Here is a 23,447-nt window from a genome sequence, read left to right as displayed (position 1 = left end):
TCATTTGTTCTTGAGAATAGGCTTACCTACATGCGGCAGCGAGTTGTCCTCTCATTCAGCCATCGTGGGTTAAAAAAGCGAGTAGATATACGTACTTGTTTTTTCTGCTAAAGTTTACGGGTCTGATCTGTTGTCAGCTTGGCTGATTTGCATAGCGCTGCCTCCGCTGAGGGCTGAGGTAAAGTGAGTATCCAATCACAGGATGCGTACGTCATGTTCAACGCGAGGCCCTCTAGCTGGCCTTACTGTGCCAACTCGTGATCTGATTGGCTATCGCAACTGTATATCAACTACATGTGCCCGTTCATGTACAGCACACAGACGCCCTCACTGTTGATTCTGAAGGCGTCGGTCAGATTTCATACAGCCTGGCGACACAAACTAGCTGAATTCTGATTGGATTAAAAACTCTGACCTAAAACTACAACACTGAAAGGAGCATAACCAAATGGATATAATATAACATCAAGAAAACAGTATGTAGAATAATTATATATATATTTAGAAAAAATACTTTTTTAATGAAATCGACTTTTATTATAATTACGATAATGATGTCTGATTATTTTAGGCCAGCAGAGAAGCCCTTGCTGGCCCTGACGGCCCACCACTGATAAAGGTAAAACGATAATGTTTTTTTAATTCTTTTTTTCTATGCTACAGTTTGTATACAGTATATGAAGAATGCTGACATGACATTTTAAACAAAACACGTTAACTGTTGCCAATCAAATGGTGAATAAGCTACTCTGTGGAGTTCATGTTTGTAAATCTGACTGTGATGACGTCAGTGCCTCACCAGCCATGAACCTCACCACACGTCACCAGTATGTATGTATGTATGTATGTATGTATGTATGTATGTATGTATGTATGTATGTATGTATGTATGTATGTATGTATGTATGTATGTATGTATGTATGTATGTATCAGTGACGTGCGGTGAGGTTCATCGTCAGATTTACAAACATATGAACTATACAGAGTAGTTTATTCACCATTTGATTGGATTGGATTGGATTGGATTGGATATGCCTTTATTAGTCTCACAGTGGAGAAATTTACATTTCACAGCAGCAAAGTGATGAAAGGAATGAAAGTAGAAAAACAAAATACATGAGCTGCTGGAAAGGCAGCCACTCTCGCGGCGCCATCTTGAAGTCAAAATAACAAAAAAAAACTAAATAACAAATATGACAGCATAAAGACAATATGACAGAACAAAGACACAGAGAGACATTCATTCTTCATGACTTGCTGTACCCTCTTTGTGATGACATGAAGCAGTTCTAGATGAAAGAGGAGAGGATCAAAGCGTCTTTCCACCAGTGGATCAGGGACATCATGGTGGAATGTGCACGTCGACTACAAGCTAAATGTTGGCAACAGTTAGCGTATTGTGTTCAAAATTTCATGTCAGCATACTTTATATATACATACTGTAGCATAGAAAAAAATAATTAAAAAAACGTTTTTATCGTGTTACCTTTGCTTGTAAATGAAGTCCATGCTCGCTCCTTCTGAAGAAAGGCATCGATAACTTCTTTGTAGAAGCCTTCCTTATCTTTCTTCAGTTTTAAAAATCTCTCTGTCTCAACGGAGATCACTGCCAGTGAAGAAAGTCGTCCTTGATCAGTCCTGTTCCGACTGTATGTTTTCAGTGCTGAGAATGATAATCTCGTCTACTTCTACGGCAACAAATGGGGCTGCACCGATCTCCTTTTTAATGTCATTTCTAATGACATCACCAACTGCTTCAATTAAATCGTTCTGTATTCTGTTTCACAGGCTAGAAAATACAGTGGATGTCCCAAAATGACTCGCTAGCCCAGGGGTGGGCAAACTTTTTGACTCGCGGGCCGCATTGGGTTCTAAAATTTGACAGAGGGGCCGGGCCAGGAGCATTTGGAGGGAGTGTTTGGGCCGGAGATACTCGGAACAAGTTATGTCCATAATTTATAAAATCACTTCAAATGATTTCGACTGGGCGTATTTTACAAAGATTCCACAGCATATAGCCATAGTTTACGTTTTAAGACTTGCGCTGAATATTCATGAAGTCTTGTTTTCGAGTTGATGTGACGTCACGTTTGGACCGCCCCTGACCGAGAAAGCGACACACAATGCATTTTGGGTACTTTGTTTGGTCTGAAAACTTCGTGTTGATCCGTGTTGATGGTGAAATTAGAAGGAAAACACATAAATAACGCCATGGTGAATCGTTGTGTGTTGCACCAAGACAACTATTTGATATTCGCTGACACAAATTCCCAGCGGACAAATCAGCCCATTTCCAATGGAGCTTGGGCGCAATCTTCTGCATTTTCTGGGTGCTACATTGCTGTCATTGACGGCTCGAATTGATATGTACTCCTTGAATCAATTGCAAACATTTATGCTTTTCTCTTCAGAACTATTTGAATCATATTCATAACTGGATGAGTAACAAGAAAACATCTTCTCCGAATCTGAAGCCATTGTTTTGATTCTTGAGCAAGGCAAGACGTCTTGGCGTGACGTCACGAACAGGGGGGTGGGACCTTCTGAAACTGACCATTTCCGGATTCATTTTGAAGTCATTTTTATTGGTGTTTTTCATTTAACTAAAAATATCAGCCTGCCTGATTTGGGTATTTTAGATGCTATAAAACGTTTTTCTGATGTCAGTGGGAAACGAAAACAAAAAATGGTGCCGGTTGTCCTTTAAATGTAGTATGTACAAACCTCATAGCACAGTAAGAACACTACAACCCAATTTATTAACTGTCTTTCAAATGTGAAAAATAGCCCTGATCAGTTAATAAATTTGTCTCAAGGAATATGGCGTTTACATACTATTTCGCAGATACTTGGAGGAGGAAATGGAAATAGATGAAAATAACATATGCACTGTGATTTATCAAGATTGCGTCTGTTTTTAATAAGTTTCCATCGAAGGGGCAAAGTTAAGAAATCAACATTTATTGAAAAATGGAATCACTTAAAACATTCAAAACATTATTACACAACGAAACATTCAAGCTCAATAATACCTACTTGTGTTAAATTCCGCCAAATGATAGATGGTTTGTCCTGACCGCGCGCTCAACAAACTCCTCACTGACGCCCTCGCCTTCACGCACAAACAAAACACGTGTACCGTCGCCGAGCACACAAACATCGACGACCTGCAGTTGAAATTTGCATACTCGGCACGGCAGCCAATCAGAAGCCGGCTTCTTTCTTCCGGACTTTCGCAAGCGTTATAAAGTCGTGCAATTGCATGTCATTTTCCAAAATAGATGCACAGAACCTCAGCCAGGAAAGAAAGATTCAAAAGAAGCTAACAACATATGTGACGCTACAAAACGTAAATTTACATTAAACCGTGACTGTAACGTCTACGTGAGATTTATGAAAGGGGCTTAGTGGCTCGTAGGAAGCAATGCAAACGTTGCATTGTGCACCACAATGACAATCGACTACTGCAGCAAAATCTACAGCCATGCACATGACCGTAAATTAAGCAAGGTAGCATTTGTAGTAGGTGCATTCTTGATTAAAAAAACTTTTTTTAATGTGATTAGTTGTCTCGGTGTGCTTCCAGTTGTGAAAAATGGGGCAGGCAACTTTTCAGTTATTGCCCTGTTGTTCGCTAACTATTTGTCGTGAGTTTTAGAAACTGTTTGTACTATAATTTGGGCAAATTCGGCGGGCCGGATTAAAAAGCCTAACGGGCCGTATGTGGCCCGCGGGCCGTAGTTTGCCCATGTCTGCGCTAGCCTGTCATCTTTCTCAGCGAAAGCATGTAATAGTTCAACATAGTTGCCACGATTAGCAGAGCCTTTACTTTCATCATTTCCAGGAAATGCAAGCTGTTGTTTGGCAAGGAAGCAGGTGGCATTGATGAGATTTTTTAAAATCTCCCGGTTCTCCTTTACCTTAGCATTGTGGATGCTGATGTTGAGTCTTCGCTCATTTTTGATGAGGCTCCGTTGTAAATTTTTCAGGTCGACATATCCCATTTGAGTCCAGACATTGTCACAAGTTGAGAACAGAAGGCCGGAAAAGCAGAAAAGGCGGTTTCTTGCTGGACATCCACACAGCCAGCCTTTACGTGTGTACCAGTCCGCCTGAAAAGAGCGAGAATTGTGTCCCGTTGTCTGAAGCAAACCTTTTAGCTCCGGTGTTGGTCTTCCTTTAATTATTACCTCCTGCGTCGATTGAAAGTCCAGTTTAGAAAATTCTTTCAATTTAGATATGTAATCCTCCATTCTGAAAGTGAGGCCAAGCAACACGAAAAAATGACTGGAGGGTTGCACTTTACTTGCTAACTGTAGCTTTCTATCTCTAATTCTATTATTCTGCAGACGTGGAGTCGGAAATATCTCTGGAATCACAAGCTCCCCCTGTCATGAGGCGGGAGAACTGTTTGCCTCACCTACGCACAGCGTTTTGATAAAAATAAAACAAAATAAACACTGTAGTACAGTGTTTATAATGTACAATGACTCTACATTATATACACCAGCTAAACTGTAGAAATTTAGTTCATATACTAAACGCGTGTTTGAACGCTTTAATAGCGATATGCAGAAGGACAGCAATGGGGTCTCACTGCAAAGCAAGCCAGCATAGTGATTGTGCAATCCATGTTGAGGCTCAGCCGGCTGCTGCCTCACCGCTCATCTCTACTTAGTATTTGAACGGTAAATGTGAAAATTCAATTTTTTGAAAAAAATCCTAAAACGGTGAAGTTAAATGGACAAGAACTTTAAAGTACAAATCACTAAATACATATAACTGTTTAATTTATTTTTTCATTTGATATTTCCATGACAGCTTTCCATGATGACAGGTGACGCACTGCCTCACTGCCTCACCTCACTGGTATGTATGTATGTATGTATGTATGTATGTATGTATGTATGTATGTATGTATGTATGTATGTATGTATGTATGTATGTATCCATTTATTTATTTATTTATTTATTTATTTATTTATTTATTTATTTATGTCTATACTTCTATTTAAGTATGCAAAATAACTACACGTTTGATACCTCTGGCGATAATTAGTCCAAACCAAACATCCAGAGCAACTTCTGCATTTTCGGGCATCGTTGTAAGTCTCGCGAGAGCTAAATTTGGGTGGGTGTATATCGGGTGATGTGAATCGGGAGGGGAGTTTTTGGGGTAGAGGTTGGTGTGGAAAGGAGGGGAAGAGGGGTGTGGGGCAGCCAAGGGATGAAAAAAGAGCCGATTAAGAGAGAAAGCGTCAGTGACTTTTCAGCTCTCTCCTCCTGTGGAATGCATCAGCTCCTTTAAATGATCGCTCGTGGATCCACACGCAGTTGGATGCGTACGGGCCCACTTCGCGCGTGACCGTGCGCATCTATTCGCAGGCGCCCTTCGGAAATTTGCGCTCAGCTCTCGAAACTTGCAACGTTATCATACCTGCGTGGAAGAGTGAGTAACTCCTCTGCTTGGATTGAGGCGAATCTCCTCCTCGGGAGACAAGGCAATTCATTGATCGTTTTTGTTTTTTTCTTTTTTATACTGAGAATTTTTGCGACTCGAACCAACCTCAAAATAGGACTAATCACGACGCACCAGATGTTTAACTGAGCGCAATGGAGTTGTTTTGACCTTTAACAATCCTCTGTCCCCCACCCCCCTTCTCTGCTCTCATATTGTTTTTGCAGCTTTCACTCCAGATTGCACACAAGTTGCACAGATAGAGGGCTGGACAGCAAGTTAAGCCCATTACACACTTGAGGAGTGGATATGCAGGACAGTAAGAGCGAAGGAGGACGGCTCTTGCAGCTGATTCTGGTGGTTCAGCTGTCACTCTGTGTCCTGCTCGGAAACGCCGCTGAGGTTCTGGACACCGGAGAAGTTAGAACCACTGACTCCAGAACCAGCAGAGCCAAAACGAAGGGGGGGACGGACGTGCTCAGAGGGTAATGTGACTATGATAATCTCTCAACTATTAGACCCATATGAGCAGCCTTGATTTTATTCATCCCTCCCCTTTCCTCTTCATTCTTCTCTGAAGAATCACATGCTTTCTTTCGTCTTTTCAATCAACATCCCTTGCTACTGTGTTCATGATGTGCAGGTGCCGTGTCATATACAGTGAACCCTCGCATATTCGTAATTTGGTATTTGCAAATGCACTTATTTTGGTTTGGGGGAAGGCTGATAGAAGGTTTATCAACAAGCCTCTCCGCTGTTATTTGCAAAAAAACTCAGCTATTTAAAAATATCTACAGTATTTGGCTAGTGGCCACTTAGTGCTAAGCAGAGATGGAGAGAGTTTCTAAAGGGTATTCTTGAGTAAAAATACTTTTGTAAATTCTGACAAGTGGAGCATCGTCCTCCAAATAACTACTTGAGTATGTACAGGAGTTACCCTGTGAAAAATAATACTCAATTACTGAGTAGCTTCTGAATAACATCTTATTGTTTGGACATCAAATATCCCAAAATACAATGCAACTCATATATAATACTTTACATTAGACAAAAATGAAAGAAAACCATTGGAAAAAGATGACATAAATAGAAGAGGAGAAGTGGTTAGCGTAGTCACCTCAGATTTGAAAGGTTGGAGCTTCTAATCCCATTTCTTTTCCCTTTCCAAAAGCATACATTGAATCCTCTAAATTTGACTTCGGCGTGTATGTGAGTGTGAATGACTGTTTTTTTTCTCTTTGTGCTCTGCAACTGGCTGAACACCAGTCCAGGGTTTAAATTGTGTTGAGCCTGAATTCAGATGGTATAAGGTCCAACAAATCTGCAATATAATAATATATATAATAATATAATACATACTTAAAACTGATAGAGAAATCAATGCAAATTTTGCCACAAGAAATGGTATTTAATATTCTGTTGATACAAAAAGCACTAACATATCACCAGGCAGCGATTACACGTTTTCTCAAAATAGAGTTATTTCTTGTAAACTGAAATGTCAACATTTTTAAGCAGGTGGATGCCAGCAAATGAGATGACCATTCATTTTTATTATCACGGTTCTCACTCAGGTAACTTCAGTCGAGGCAATTGGGTGTGGTCAACTGCCTGGCTCTGTTTGATTGGTTAAATTGAGTTAAATTTCACGAGGAGTTACGGTGGATTTGTGAAGCGTGACAGCTTAACTAAAATTTGGTTGATAAGTATGATTCGAATGTCACTTCTGTAATATTAACAGTAAATAACTTCATTCATTTTCCAAACTGCTGCATCCTCACTGCAGTTGCCAGGGGGGCACTGGAGCCAATCCTAGCTGTCGTCAGGCCGTAGTCGGGTGACACGCTGAATCAGTTGCCAGTCAATCGCAGGGCACACAGAAACAAACAACAAATCCACACTCACACTCACACCACGGGACAATTTGGAGTGTTCAATCAGCCCGCCATGCATGTTTTTGGGATGTGGAAGGAAACCGGCCCGGAGAAAACCCACATGAGCATGGGGAGAACATGCAAACTTCACACAGGGAGGCCCGAGCGGGATTTGAACTCACAATTTATGCACTGTCAAGTCGGCGTACTAACCACTTGATGAATGGGCTACCCACCAAGGAAATATGTTGAAGTGAATTAAGGTTATTCATTTAGACAGAATGGTGCCATTTTGTGGCATCTATAGTGTAGGCTATTGAGAACTGTTTTGGGACAGAATGTCAATTACTCACAGATTTTCGCTGTTTATGACAAGAGCAGAGGACCACTGTACCCTCCCCCCCACGTCCTTTATGAGCCTTGAAGGTCAGAGAATATATGTGTGCATGTTTTAATAATAATAACAATGCAAGGCTGGCTGAGATGAGTAAGATTGTCCATGATGGGGAAGTTTGGAGCAAAGCTTAGCAATTAAATACTGGCAAGGGGATCACATTCCTGCTGCCTGCAATAATAAATTACATCCAAACAAAGGAGGCCATTGGTCGTGTGTGGCTGTGGCAGAAAGAAAGAGAGACCAAGAGAACGACCGAGAAACAACCTAATCCTTTTTCTGGCCCCCAAAAAAATGTGGATAAATCACATCTGCAGATGTACACAGTTCTCTGCTGGAGTTTAAGTGTGGCTTTGCATGTGCATATGTGAGAATAAAATCAAGCAAGGCAGAAGAAGAAAGCCCACCGAAAAAGATACCATCTGTGCGCCAGTGATGACAGCAAACAGCTGATGAAGGTCACACAGTAGACATTTTCATATGACATGCTTTAAGTTCATTTTTGTAAACATCTGCGTACAGGAAGAGGCTGCGTGCTGTGTCATGCTGACTTACCAGCAGAAGAATGTTTCTAACATCCTCGTGATTACCCCGTTGATCTGGTTTCGGTTACATCCAATGACTTGCAGGTCAACACGGATTTGAGTCTGACATATGTAGGCTGCAAGCGCACCTGTAGGAAGGATGGCTTTCAGGCATTGACATCATCAGGAAATGTTTGTATAAGCGCATCATTCTATTTCTTTTTTTTTTAATGCAATCAGCATAGAAGAAGTGTTCTCGACATAACAGGACCCAACTGTAACATGTGCATCCCCCAAAGCAGTTCAGAATCAGTGATATCAAATAACAACCACTCCCAAAATAAATACATGTAATGTTACATACTCAGCGCATATACAGGTGATTATTCTGATTGCTAATACACAGCGGTGTCTTTATTATACAAGTTTAGTTTGTTCCATGACTCCACACATAACACAAAACACTCATTTCGGCATGTTATCTTTGGTCATTGAAATGAATGGTAATGCCATTGTAGTAATTAAAGTGAGCCTCTGACCTGCCCCTAAAAAAAAACAACATTTTTTTTAAAGGAAAAATAACAGTTTAATATTGTAAATGATAAACACAAAGTTAACATAATTACATAGAATGTAAACAAACAAAATTTTCGGTGTCATGATTTTTTTTGCAATTTTATTCATTGTGCAGCTCCTTCTGGTGTGTTTCTGTTGGCCACTGGGAGATAGTATCATGAAGCAGCATCACAAGACAAAGTTATTTTCTGGTTGAATTGCAGACTCATAACTTGAAAACTCATACATCAGGTTTGAACTACAAAATTCATAGTCTGACTGAATTTGAAGGCCCTTGTCAGATTAGACGAACACAGCAAGACGATAGAGACTGAAATCTGATTGGACGGGGGGAAAAGAGATCATCCATATAGACACACTGGAAGCCCTCTGGCCAAGAGAATGGCAATACAATGAAGAGAATATCGTAAGAATAAATTAGTATGATTTGATGGAACAAATATTGTAATTGAGGTTGTTGGCAACCGCTTCCTAGATGTTTTTTTAATTATTTTAGCTATGTAATCAAGCTCACTGAGAGGAAAAGTCAAATCCGCTGTTAGTATAATCCGGTGCAAATTACAACCACAATCTAAAAAGTGTATTTTTAAAGTAATACATCTCTGCAAGCAAGCGAAAACTGAGCAACTCGTCTAATACCTCATGAGGATGAAATGGTTTCATGTTGTCTGGCATGTGAATTGTTGAATACGTTTTACCTTATCTCAAACTTAGGTCTTCAACTGGACAGTGACTTTAAATGTGACCGACAAATTGGTGCTGTTGTTAAATCCAGCTTCTTTCATCTGAGGCAACTGGCTAAAATAAAACCTCTCCTTTCTCATGAGCACATTGAAGCAGTAATTCATGCCTTTCTCACATCTCGGCTCAAATACTGTAATGCGCTTTACTGTACTTTGGAGTCAGCCAATCCTCCATGAAGCATCTCCAGCTGAAGCATCTCCATAATGCTGCTGCTCGCCTCTTGACTAGTACTCGTAAGAGGGAGCACATAACTCTTACTCTGGCATCCCTTCACTGGCTCCCGATACATTTTAGAGTTCTTTTTAAGATCTTATTTGTCTTCAAATAATAATAATAATAATAATAATAATAATAATAATAATAATAATAATAATGTACATTTAAATTCTAAGCGCCTTTAAAAAGGACACTGTCAAGGACACTTTACAGTCACCGGATTGTTTGTGTGCGAGTGAGCAGCAGCAAATCTTTAAATGGCCTCGCTCCTACTTACCTCTCCGACCTCATCCACCCAAAAACTAAACAAAGCCTCAGAGGGGATCAAGCCTTTTCCGTTGCTGGTCCCACTCTCTGGAATGACCTGCCACTGAACATTCGGCAAGCCCCGTCGCTGCCCATCTTTAAAACCTGCCTCAAAACTCACTTGTACTCTGGCATTCGACTCTGCGTGATTCCAACTTGATCTTGGTTTCACTCCCTGATGATTTCTAGTATCTATGTGACTGCTTTATTTCCTAATATATGATAGGTGTCCATGTTAACCCCTCTGTTACACTTTCAGCTGTAGTTAAAGCGCTATATAAATAAATATGTATTGTATTGTATTGTATTGTATTGTATTGTATTGTATTGCATTGAATTGCATTGCATTGCATTGCATTGTATTGTATTGTATTGTATTGTTTTGGTTTTTCCCCACAGACCCAATGTATGCGGCTCAAGGAACAACGTTTATTGCTGTCCAGGCTGGAAGACTCTGATTGGGGGAAACCAGTGCATTGTCCGTAAGTATCATCCCCCCCAAAAATTCATTTACAGACCAGAACATTAGAAACTGAACACATGCAACTCCGACAGAATCTATTTATTTGTGGCAACTGAGTTTGTTGTCCAAAAAAAAAACCAGTGACTTTATAACTCGACTTACAGTGGAGACTCACAGGACTTAATTAACCTTATGCCACCCCAGTTATGTCGGACCGTCAGTGTGATGGAAAACACAGCATGTATCACATTCATTAAGTGGTGTACTTCAGTAATAGTACTGTATGTCGTGATGTTAACAAAACATTTTTTGTAAAATACACCATAGGCGAGACCTATTGGAATTGGAAGAATAGTAAACTATATACTGTAGGCTGCCATTACATGTATTCTTGTTTGCTATTTAATGCTTTGCCATACTCTAAATTGTGCACCGTGTGATTTCCAATATGGTTCATGTATTTGCGCGAGCACTGAGTAAGCACTATAGTGGGTTGGTGTTCTACATTGTTATTACTTAGGTAGCTCTGTTGCATAGTCGATCACTCAGCACATTATATCGGCAGCATTACAGAGGATTTCATCCATGCACTCATATAGATTGAAGGTTTTAGGACAGGATTACATCGTTGTACACGTTTAGTACTTTAAATCGAATATTTTCATGAACAGCAGTCAGATTTTAAATCGGCAGCAGTTTGTCAATCAGTTATGAACTGATTGACAAAGCCACCTTTTTTGTAAACTCTATTGAAAGAACCGAGGTCTTCAAAGCGCTTATAATAAAGAGTGCTCGTTGACACTGGTGTGAATGTTTCTGTATTTTCTCACCCATTAAGGTGCCCTACTCTTTTCTTTTGCCTACTCTAACTCTGAGTGTTTGCCTGAATGTGAACAGCACATCAAATAACAAAGCATTTTGACGAATAACTCGGTAACAATGGCAAAGAGAGATTAGCAGGGGAATTGACAGTGCAGTGTAATGGTTCAATGGCGCATTCTGTAAATGATGTCATTCGCCGGAGATTGCAGAACAAAATTATTTACATCGTTAAGCGTGTCTAACTTTACTGTCGGTGGGTAACATTCGAAAAAATACAACACAATATTCTCGAAATTGTTTTTGCTGTAAGTATGACTACAAAGATGATTGGCCAAGTTTACTTCACACCTGAATTTAAATGTAGGTCAGTGCAATGTGATAGTGTTTCGCCCAACACAGAAAGCCTTGCTGCCCGTGAAGGCTTATCACTGTGCAAAGGAGAAAGTGTTGTCTTCTAGTTCCAAGTCCCCACTTATTTGCTTCATGACCGACATTGCAACGGCGAATGGATGTTTTCAAAGGAGAGACAAATCATCTTATAAAATGCGAGCAGACAACCAGACCTCATGCGACTGGAAATTTTTAATTTTGCTTCATTTACACCGACATTCTTTCAGATGTTTCTTTTTATAGTTTCTGTTCTCGTTCCTTCCCCCTCCCTCAGTAGACAGGAAGGTCTGAGAGGCCGTGGCCACATATGATTGCGGTCTGGCGGGCCGGCTGCCAGGATGCCTGTCACAGCTCTAATGACATTGTTTAGCAGTGGGGTTCAGGGAGTAGGGGTCAGTGGCTGGACTCTACCTGACTAGTGCTGAGACTATGCAGCAATGCCGACAACAGCGTGTGGGAAAGAAAGTAAGGGAGTGGAAACAAAAAAGGCAGCAGCAATTAAAAACACTTCACTGGTGCACTTTTATAGCGAATCAGAACAGAAAATGGCTCATCTGGTGCTAGCTATACCATGACCATGATTAGGGAAGGAAGATCGGGCACCATTCTCATCGGAGGCGCTTTGAGATTTTGAGGGTTGATGATGTTGAGATCATACCAACATCCTCTATGAGTGAAACGTAAAACCTTCAGCATCTGCATCAGAGTCAGCCAATCCTCCATGAAGCATCTCCAGCTGAAGCATCTCCATAATGCTGCTGCTCGCCTCTTGACTAGTACTCGTAAGAGGGAGCACATAACTCTTACTCTGGCATCCCTTCACTGGCTCCCGATACATTTTAGAGTTCTTTTTAAGATCTTATTTGTCTTCAAATAATAATAATAATAATAATAATAATAATAATAATAATAATAATAATAATGTACATTTAAATTCTAAGCGCCTTTAAAAAGGACACTGTCAAGGACACTTTACAGTCACCGGATTGTTTGTGTGCGAGTGAGCAGCAGCAAATCTTTAAATGGCCTCGCTCCTACTTACCTCTCCGACCTCATCCACCCAAAAACTAAACAAAGCCTCAGAGGGGATCAAGCCTTTTCCGTTGCTGGTCCCACTCTCTGGAATGACCTGCCACTGAACATTCGGCAAGCCCCGTCGCTGCCCATCTTTAAAACCTGCCTCAAAACTCACTTGTACTCTGGCATTCGACTCTGCGTGATTCCAACTTGATCTTGGTTTCACTCCCTGATGATTTCTAGTATCTATGTGACTGCTTTATTTCCTAATATATGATAGGTGTCCATGTTAACCCCTCTGTTACACTTTCAGCTGTAGTTAAAGCGCTATATAAATAAATATGTATTGTATTGTATTGTATTGTATTGTATTGTATTGTATTGCATTGAATTGCATTGCATTGCATTGCATTGTATTGTATTGTATTGTATTGTTTTGGTTTTTCCCCACAGACCCAATGTATGCGGCTCAAGGAACAACGTTTATTGCTGTCCAGGCTGGAAGACTCTGATTGGGGGAAACCAGTGCATTGTCCGTAAGTATCATCCCCCCCAAAAATTCATTTACAGACCAGAACATTAGAAACTGAACACATGCAACTCCGACAGAATCTATTTATTTGTGGCAACTGAGTTTGTTGTCCAAAAAAAAAACCAGTGACTTTATAACTCGACTTACAGTGGAGACTCACAGGACTTAATTAACCTTATGCCACCCCAGTTATGTCGGACCGTCAGTGTGATGGAAAACACAGCATGTATCACATTCATTAAGTGGTGTACTTCAGTAATAGTACTGTATGTCGTGATGTTAACAAAACATTTTTTGTAAAATACACCATAGGCGGGGGGGGGGGGGGGGGGGGGGGGGGGGGGGGGGGGGGGGGGGGGGGGGGGATTTTAAATCGGCAGCAGTTTGTCAATCAGTTATGAACTGATTGACAAAGCCACCTTTTTTGTAAACTCTATTGAAAGAACCGAGGTCTTCAAAGCGCTTATAATAAAGAGTGCTCGTTGACACTGGTGTGAATGTTTCTGTATTTTCTCACCCATTAAGGTGCCCTACTCTTTTCTTTTGCCTACTCTAACTCTGAGTGTTTGCCTGAATGTGAACAGCACATCAAATAACAAAGCATTTTGACGAATAACTCGGTAACAATGGCAAAGAGAGATTAGCAGGGGAATTGACAGTGCAGTGTAATGGTTCAATGGCGCATTCTGTAAATGATGTCATTCGCCGGAGATTGCAGAACAAAATTATTTACATCGTTAAGCGTGTCTAACTTTACTGTCGGTGGGTAACATTCGAAAAAATACAACACAATATTCTCGAAATTGTTTTTGCTGTAAGTATGACTACAAAGATGATTGGCCAAGTTTACTTCACACCTGAATTTAAATGTAGGTCAGTGCAATGTGATAGTGTTTCGCCCAACACAGAAAGCCTTGCTGCCCGTGAAGGCTTATCACTGTGCAAAGGAGAAAGTGTTGTCTTCTAGTTCCAAGTCCCCACTTATTTGCTTCATGACCGACATTGCAACGGCGAATGGATGTTTTCAAAGGAGAGACAAATCATCTTATAAAATGCGAGCAGACAACCAGACCTCATGCGACTGGAAATTTTTAATTTTGCTTCATTTACACCGACATTCTTTCAGATGTTTCTTTTTATAGTTTCTGTTCTCGTTCCTTCCCCCTCCCTCAGTAGACAGGAAGGTCTGAGAGGCCGTGGCCACATATGATTGCGGTCTGGCGGGCCGGCTGCCAGGATGCCTGTCACAGCTCTAATGACATTGTTTAGCAGTGGGGTTCAGGGAGTAGGGGTCAGTGGCTGGACTCTACCTGACTAGTGCTGAGACTATGCAGCAATGCCGACAACAGCGTGTGGGAAAGAAAGTAAGGGAGTGGAAACAAAAAAGGCAGCAGCAATTAAAAACACTTCACTGGTGCACTTTTATAGCGAATCAGAACAGAAAATGGCTCATCTGGTGCTAGCTATACCATGACCATGATTAGGGAAGGAAGATCGGGCACCATTCTCATCGGAGGCGCTTTGAGATTTTGAGGGTTGATGATGTTGAGATCATACCAACATCCTCTATGAGTGAAACGTAAAACCTTCAGCATCTGCATCACTTACACTCTCTCTCACGCACATTGAGGACTTCGTACAATGAAACGTATGTTGCTGAAGGTGTGCTACGTTGGTCTTTGCAGCCATATGTCGCAGCAGTTGCGGAGATGGCTTCTGCTCCAGACCCAACATGTGCACCTGTCCCACGGGCCAAGTCGCCACGTCCTGTGGATCCAAATCAGGTGGGGTAACAGCATCTATCATGTCTTACTTGAACACAGTGAATTGATTTTACTGCCTTGTTGCATTTTACAGTGAACATTTCACAACGAAAATAGTCTTGACAGTGAATTCCCCCCTTTGTCATGGGGTGTGTACAGTGATAAGTGTAAAAGCACAATGTATTTATGCTGTAAACACGCTCACAACGATGAAATATTCCATCGTTCATACGCTTACACTGTCAAGAAATAGGAGACTTGAGGTAGAATGTCCAGTTTGAAGAAAGGAAAAGTGGAAGACTCCCACTTATATTGTTTTCCAACTAGGATCTGTTTATTTGTGACTCAAAACTGAGGTTTAAATCGACACACAAAAAAAAATGTCAAAATATTGATGCAACAAACAAGAAAATAACCGTAAATAAGTGTTGTTGATTAAAAAAAAACCTTGATCAAAACTTAAAACTTTATTAGTTTATAGTATAGTTTTCCACAAGTGCCAACTTAAGTAAAATCAGTCAATGTCCCATCAATAATCACCTGACATGGACAGATATAGTATATAGAAGTATGTTTTACTTTTATTGCAAGTCAGTTTTAGGTGTTCCATGATTGTTTCGTTCTGTCCACAGTCCAGCACTGTAACATCCGATGCATGAATGGGGGTAGTTGTGCTGAGGACCACTGCCTCTGTCAGAAAGGCTACGTGGGAAACCACTGTGGTCAACGTAAGTAGTATCGCTGCTTATTTTGCCTTTTCGGTCTTTCTGACAGAATTTCATCAAAACTAGCAACAACATATAGTGTGTTGCCTGAATATGATGTTTCCTTCTCAATAAATAGCATTATGGACCAAATTCTAAGGCAAACAGCACAACTATAGAAGAGCCTCTATCTGTACAAAATATTCCGTTTTAGCTGAGTTTTAAATGACCCTCATAAATATGTACATTAGACTACATCTGTCCATTTTTGCATGTGCCTTTCCTCACAACGTTCATGGGGATATGTAGAAGAGAATATAATTCATTTAATCTTGCGATTGGAATATTATTTTAACCCATCAAGAGGCTTTTGATTTTTTAATTATTCCTCTGCCTCTATCATTGTGTAATGTTAGTTAACCACCGACACATTGATTCTAAATGGGATTTTTGCATGTATTAATTTACAGTCATATGCAACAACACATTTTGATTTATATAAGTTGTTTATTATTTAGTTATTTGGCTCCACCAATGTAGATAGCAGCAAACAGTGGAATTTGATGTGGAGGTAGCCTGAATGCTAACTAGCCCAAACATCAGTTGTCAACATTAACAAAAAAACAAAAGAGTTGAAGCATTATTCTGCTTTGAGAGAAGTGTGAAGTCACGTCAAGTTATTACATGATTTTGTGGGTACACAAATTAGTCTGGAAAAATGAAGCCTATTGACACGACCACCACATACTCATTAATGCGTTAGCATGTTGGGCGGTCATTCCTGTGTCACTGACTCACAAGAGCACAACTGGAGGTTTGCGGTTAACGGCTCCAAACGTCTCTCCATGCTTTCGGCCTCCTCTGACAACTATTCAGGCTTTAAATGATTTTCTTATTTATGTTCATATGTCTTTCTCTAATGATTTTAGAACCCACCGTAATGTTAGTTAAGCAGTGATTGTTATTGCTGACCTAATTAAAGGAATTAGAAGACATATGGCGGCATAGTGACGTGTAAAGTTTAAATGTCTCACTTTTCTCGATGATGCAAGAAATCCAATGACCGTCAAAGGATGCGACAATATAGAGATAAGACAATGTTATGTCAATAAAACTTAACCCTTGTCCTCTTTTTGTACGCCACCCCAGTTATGTCGGACCGTCAGTGTGATGGAAAACACAGCATGTATCACATTCATTAAGTGGTGTACTTCAGTAATAGTACTGTATGTCGTGATGTTAACAAAACATTTTTTGTAAAATACACCATAGGCGAGACCTATTGGAATTGGAAGAATAGTAAACTATATACTGTAGGCTGCCATTACATGTATTCTTGTTTGCTATTTAATGCTTTGCCATACTCTAAATTGTGCACCGTGTGATTTCCAATATGGTTCATGTATTTGCGCGAGCACTGAGTAAGCACTATAGTGGGTTGGTGTTCTACATTGTTATTACTTAGGTAGCTCTGTTGCATAGTCGATCACTCAGCACATTATATCGGCAGCATTACAGAGGATTTCATCCATGCACTCATATAGATTGAAGGTTTTAGGACAGGATTACATCGTTGTACACGTTTAGTACTTTAAATCGAATATTTTCATGAACAGCAGTCAGATTTTAAATCGGCAGCAGTTTGTCAATCAGTTATGAACTGATTGACAAAGCCACCTTTTTTGTAAACTCTATTGAAAGAACCGAGGTCTTCAAAGCGCTTATAATAAAGAGTGCTCGTTGACACTGGTGTGAATGTTTCTGTATTTTCTCACCCATTAAGGTGCCCTACTCTTTTCTTTTGCCTACTCTAACTCTGAGTGTTTGCCTGAATGTGAACAGCACATCAAATAACAAAGCATTTTGACGAATAACTCGGTAACAATGGCAAAGAGAGATTAGCAGGGGAATTGACAGTGCAGTGTAATGGTTCAATGGCGCATTCTGTAAATGATGTCATTCGCCGGAGATTGCAGAACAAAATTATTTACATCGTTAAGCGTGTCTAACTTTACTGTCGGTGGGTAACATTCGAAAAAATACAACACAATATTCTCGAAATTGTTTTTGCTGTAAGTATGACTACAAAGATGATTGGCCAAGTTTACTTCACACCTGAATTTAAATGTAGGTCAGTGCAATGTGATAGTGTTTCGCCCAACACAGAAAGCCTTGCTGCCCGTGAAGGCTTATCACTGTGCAAAGGAGAAAGTGTTGTCTTCTAGTTCCAAGTCCCCACTTATTTGCTTCATGACCGACATTGCAACGGCGAATGGATGTTTTCAAAGGAGAGACAAATCATCTTATAAAATGCGAGCAGACAACCAGACCTCATGCGACTGGAAATTTTTAATTTTGCTTCATTTACACCGACATTCTTTCAGATGTTTCTTTTTATAGTTTCTGTTCTCGTTCCTTCCCCCTCCCTCAGTAGACAGGAAGGTCTGAGAGGCCGTGGCCACATATGATTGCGGTCTGGCGGGCCGGCTGCCAGGATGCCTGTCACAGCTCTAATGACATTGTTTAGCAGTGGGGTTCAGGGAGTAGGGGTCAGTGGCTGGACTCTACCTGACTAGTGCTGAGACTATGCAGCAATGCCGACAACAGCGTGTGGGAAAGAAAGTAAGGGAGTGGAAACAAAAAAGGCAGCAGCAATTAAAAACACTTCACTGGTGCACTTTTATAGCGAATCAGAACAGAAAATGGCTCATCTGGTGCTAGCTATACCATGACCATGATTAGGGAAGGAAGATCGGGCACCATTCTCATCGGAGGCGCTTTGAGATTTTGAGGGTTGATGATGTTGAGATCATACCAACATCCTCTATGAGTGAAACGTAAAACCTTCAGCATCTGCATCACTTACACTCTCTCTCACGCACATTGAGGACTTCGTACAATGAAACGTATGTTGCTGAAGGTGTGCTACGTTGGTCTTTGCAGCCATATGTCGCAGCAGTTGCGGAGATGGCTTCTGCTCCAGACCCAACATGTGCACCTGTCCCACGGGCCAAGTCGCCACGTCCTGTGGATCCAAATCAGGTGGGGTAACAGCATCTATCATGTCTTACTTGAACACAGTGAATTGATTTTACTGCCTTGTTGCATTTTACAGTGAACATTTCACAACGAAAATAGTCTTGACAGTGAATTCCCCCCCTTTGTCATGGGGTGTGTACAGTGATAAGTGTAAAAGCACAATGTATTTATGCTGTAAACACGCTCACAACGATGAAATATTCCATCGTTCATACGCTTACACTGTCAAGAAATAGGAGACTTGAGGTAGAATGTCCAGTTTGAAGAAAGGAAAAGTGGAAGACTCCCACTTATATTGTTTTCCAACTAGGATCTGTTTATTTGTGACTCAAAACTGAGGTTTAAATCGACACACGAAAAAAAATGTCAAAATATTGATGCAACAAACAAGAAAATAACCGTAAATAAGTGTTGTTGATTAAAAAAAAAACCTTGATCAAAACTTAAAACTTTATTAGTTTATAGTATAGTTTTCCACAAGTGCCAACTTAAGTAAAATCAGTCAATGTCCCATCAATAATCACCTGACATGGACAGATATAGTATATAGAAGTATGTTTTACTTTTATTGCAAGTCAGTTTTAGGTGTTCCATGATTGTTTCGTTCTGTCCACAGTCCAGCACTGTAACATCCGATGCATGAATGGGGGTAGTTGTGCTGAGGACCACTGCCTCTGTCAGAAAGGCTACGTGGGAAACCACTGTGGTCAACGTAAGTAGTATCGCTGCTTATTTTGCCTTTTCGGTCTTTCTGACAGAATTTCATCAAAACTAGCAACAACATATAGTGTGTTGCCTGAATATGATGTTTCCTTCTCAATAAATAGCATTATGGACCAAATTCTAAGGCAAACAGCACAACTATAGAAGAGCCTCTATCTGTACAAAATATTCCGTTTTAGCTGAGTTTTAAATGACCCTCATAAATATGTACATTAGACTACATCTGTCCATTTTTGCATGTGCCTTTCCTCACAACGTTCATGGGGATATGTAGAAGAGAATATAATTCATTTAATCTTGCGATTGGAATATTATTTTAACCCATCAAGAGGCTTTTGATTTTTTAATTATTCCTCTGCCTCTATCATTGTGTAATGTTAGTTAACCACCGACACATTGATTCTAAATGGGATTTTTGCATGTATTAATTTACAGTCATATGCAACAACACATTTTGATTTATATAAGTTGTTTATTATTTAGTTATTTGGCTCCACCAATGTAGATAGCAGCAAACAGTGGAATTTGATGTGGAGGTAGCCTGAATGCTAACTAGCCCAAACATCAGTTGTCAACATTAACAAAAAAACAAAAGAGTTGAAGCATTATTCTGCTTTGAGAGAAGTGTGAAGTCACGTCAAGTTATTACATGATTTTGTGGGTACACAAATTAGTCTGGAAAAATGAAGCCTATTGACACGACCACCACATACTCATTAATGCGTTAGCATGTTGGGCGGTCATTCCTGTGTCACTGACTCACAAGAGCACAACTGGAGGTTTGCGGTTAACGGCTCCAAACGTCTCTCCATGCTTTCGGCCTCCTCTGACAACTATTCAGGCTTTAAATGATTTTCTTATTTATGTTCATATGTCTTTCTCTAATGATTTTAGAACCCACCGTAATGTTAGTTAAGCAGTGATTGTTATTGCTGACCTAATTAAAGGAATTAGAAGACATATGGCGGCATAGTGACGTGTAAAGTTTAAATGTCTCACTTTTCTCGATGATGCAAGAAATCCAATGACCGTCAAAGGATGCGACAATATAGAGATAAGACAATGTTATGTCAATAAAACTTAACCCTTGTCCTCTTTTTGTACAGCGGTTTGTGAAAATGGCTGCCTTAATGGAGGAAGGTGTGTGGCTCCCAACAGATGTGTGTGTACCTACGGCTTCACTGGGGCGCAGTGTGAGAAAGGTAATGATGAGATCTTTCACAATTTAAGTGACAACTGGGTGCTAAATGTTTTTGTTTTTTCTCTCTGGAACCAAAGAAACCTCTTGGTATTTTGTGCCACTGAATGAGGTTTGTTGTGCAATCAAAATGTTTGCATGTGGTGCCCAGCGGTGACCATCAATTTCCACATCTGTTCTGTAATAAAGCGCTGGGGAATGTACCATCTATGCTCTTCGCAAATCTTCGCAACCACCTGTGGTTGTGAACGCCGAAAAAGTAGACAAGCCTGTTCAACGTCATAATTCAAACATGTGAGATCCGACGTGCTCGAGGTCTGCTACAGTGATGAGCAGCACAAGTCAAAGTGTTGACCTTGTAAAGCTAATATTTGGATTGTAAGCAGAGCTCCTAATTAGTATTATCCCCTTTAACCAGTCCAGACTTTAGGGGCCTCTCACAGGCATCTTGTGGATGATTTGTCCTGGTTTACACTTGGGTGTTTTCTTCAACCCTCCAACTATTAAGACTCTATCCGAGAGCCGGATGAGTTAGCAACTTGCCTTATCTACTAAAAACACTTTGACACACATGGCTTTGCTTTCTGTTCCTTTTCCTGGGTTGTGGGAGCATGTTTTTATTTTTCAAACGGCAAGACCAATCTGCACACATTAAAAAATGTATTAATTGTGTGATTCTGTAGTATAGGCATCAGAGGTTACATGGTAACTGTAACATTTAATATTTTTGGAAGATTATCAGGCCAAAAAAGTAGTAATGTAATGTACATATATAACACACCCATTAATGTGGCACCCTACTAGGGCTGTACAGGGTGGAGACCTTTGGAGTGTTAGGTACTCAAAGTTAAATGCGGGCACATGAAACAGGAATTGGGATCACCTTAAAAAACATGCATATGTAACGGCTGGAGAAAAATGTCAGCTGTAATGTGTGATAGAAGGGTTTCAGCTAGCATGAAAGGAAAGATGTATAAAACTGTGGTGAGACCAGTCACGATGTTTGTACTGGAGACAGTGCCACTGAAGAAAAGACAGGAAGCAGATCTGGAGGTAGCAGAGATGAAGATGTTGAGGTTTTCTTTGGGAGTGACCAGGTTGGATAGCATCAGGAATGAGTATATCACAGGGACAACTCACATTAGAGGATTTGGAGAGAAAGTCAGAGAGGCCAGACTGAGATGGTTTGGACATGTCCAGAGGAGAGAGAGTGACTGTATCGGGAGAAGGAAGTTGAGACTTGAACTGCCAGGCAGGAGACCGAGAGAAGACCAAAGAGGAGGTTTATGGATTTTGTCAAAGAGGTCGCTGGTGTGAGCGAAGAGGATGCATGAAAACAGGGTTAAATGGAAGACACAGATTCACTGTCGCGACCCCTGAAGGGAAAAGACAAAAGGAAAAGTAGAAGGAGAAGAAGATGTAACTAATTGAGCTTTGCGTTCTGTACGTGCCTGAAAGTGTGTCCCTGTTTGGGCTGCTGTTGGCCTTTTATTCTGTACGAGAGTGCCAGATATGAAATTAGTGAAATACATGGCACATGGATATGTGTGCGGAAAATAGTAATTGATGGGCACAAAACATATATTTTTGCCTAGAAATAGGAATAATTCACATATTGTCAGACTTCTGATAAGGTCAAGTGCTCATTATTTTTATATAATTCAAAAAACAGCAACGCAAAGCACAATATTTTCAAATGAACTGGGCATTTCACCAGACATTTTGCACATATAACATTTGACAATAACGTTCATATAAAATATGAAATGAAACAAATTCACAACATTCTTCATCCTAAACTTAATAATAATTTAAGTCGTCTTCTTTTTTGCTGTACTGTATAACGTGTTGCTATAGTGTCAGTTGAGAATAAGTTACTGCATGACAGTAAATTACTTGGAAGGCAGACTAAGCAAACATAATTTATATTTTAACAGATATGCTGAGATTTCCGTACCTTTTAGATTATTTAGGTGATTCATGTTTGTTTTCTTCGCATCTTTTCGGCTTTGCTGTTACCTAACTAAGCTAACTAAGAAGGCAAGGATCATTTGAGCATGAGTTTTCTGTTGCGCCGATTCGTGGCACTTACATGCTCTTTTGATGGCTCAATGGAATGCGCATTGTAACTCAACCAAACAGTTTACACATACCTGTGAGAAATATACTTCACAAACCTGATGATGGAGGTTAAACTGAAATTAAATGTGGGTGCTGGTTATCAGGGAGCACGTTGCCTTTGGGTTTAAAAAAAAACAATTTTGTCTTTGTCGGTCAGTTCCACCGGGTGAAATTTGAACTATTGTTGATGATATATTCACAAGTAAATAAATTATGTTGGTTCGAAATACTGTATGGCTTTGAAAAGCTTTTATAGTGGGCAATGTTTAATAATTTGCCGTTCAAAGTGCTGATCTGAGATTTTGTCATATTTTATAGACTAAACATGTATCCCGGTGTGATATTTGTATTTCCAATGACTTCATGCTGTATTTTGTCTTCAGTGAGACAAACCTCTTTGTGTTTTGGCTAGATTTAAGTCACTTTCACAGGCATTTCCTTGACGACTGAATAAATGAAATACACGTGTTTTGTCAAGCATGGACACATTGAAATTCACACAATGTTAATGCTTGAAACAGAGCTGTGTCCCATTACGGCTAGATCTTATCCTTTTCGTGAATGCACAATCACACGCATGTG

At 40.2% G+C, this 23,447-nt stretch overlaps 1 protein-coding gene across 1 annotated transcript in view; it reads left to right on the top strand.

The window, feature by feature from the left end:
• The first annotated feature begins 5,255 nt into the window (after positions 1–5,255).
• Positions 5,256–23,447, top strand: part of fbn1 (fibrillin 1) — an 87,599-nt gene continuing 69,407 nt past the window's right edge. The window contains exons 1-6 of the mRNA XM_088992372.1: positions 5,256–5,450; positions 5,687–5,944; positions 10,493–10,575; positions 15,003–15,101; positions 15,713–15,808; positions 20,653–20,748. Of these exons, the coding sequence (XP_088848498.1) occupies positions 5,769–5,944; positions 10,493–10,575; positions 15,003–15,101; positions 15,713–15,808; positions 20,653–20,748 (550 nt within the window). The 5' untranslated portion in view covers positions 5,256–5,450; positions 5,687–5,768. The remainder of the gene's footprint in view (positions 5,451–5,686; positions 5,945–10,492; positions 10,576–15,002; positions 15,102–15,712; positions 15,809–20,652; positions 20,749–23,447) is intronic.

The sequence above is a fragment of the Hippocampus bargibanti genome, linkage group LG03 (assembly GCF_051943395.1).
Source record: "Hippocampus bargibanti isolate YZ-2025 linkage group LG03, ASM5194339v1, whole genome shotgun sequence".
In the NCBI taxonomy this organism is placed as follows: domain Eukaryota; kingdom Metazoa; phylum Chordata; class Actinopteri; order Syngnathiformes; family Syngnathidae; genus Hippocampus; species Hippocampus bargibanti.
This window is presented reverse-complemented; position numbering and strand designations above follow the sequence as displayed.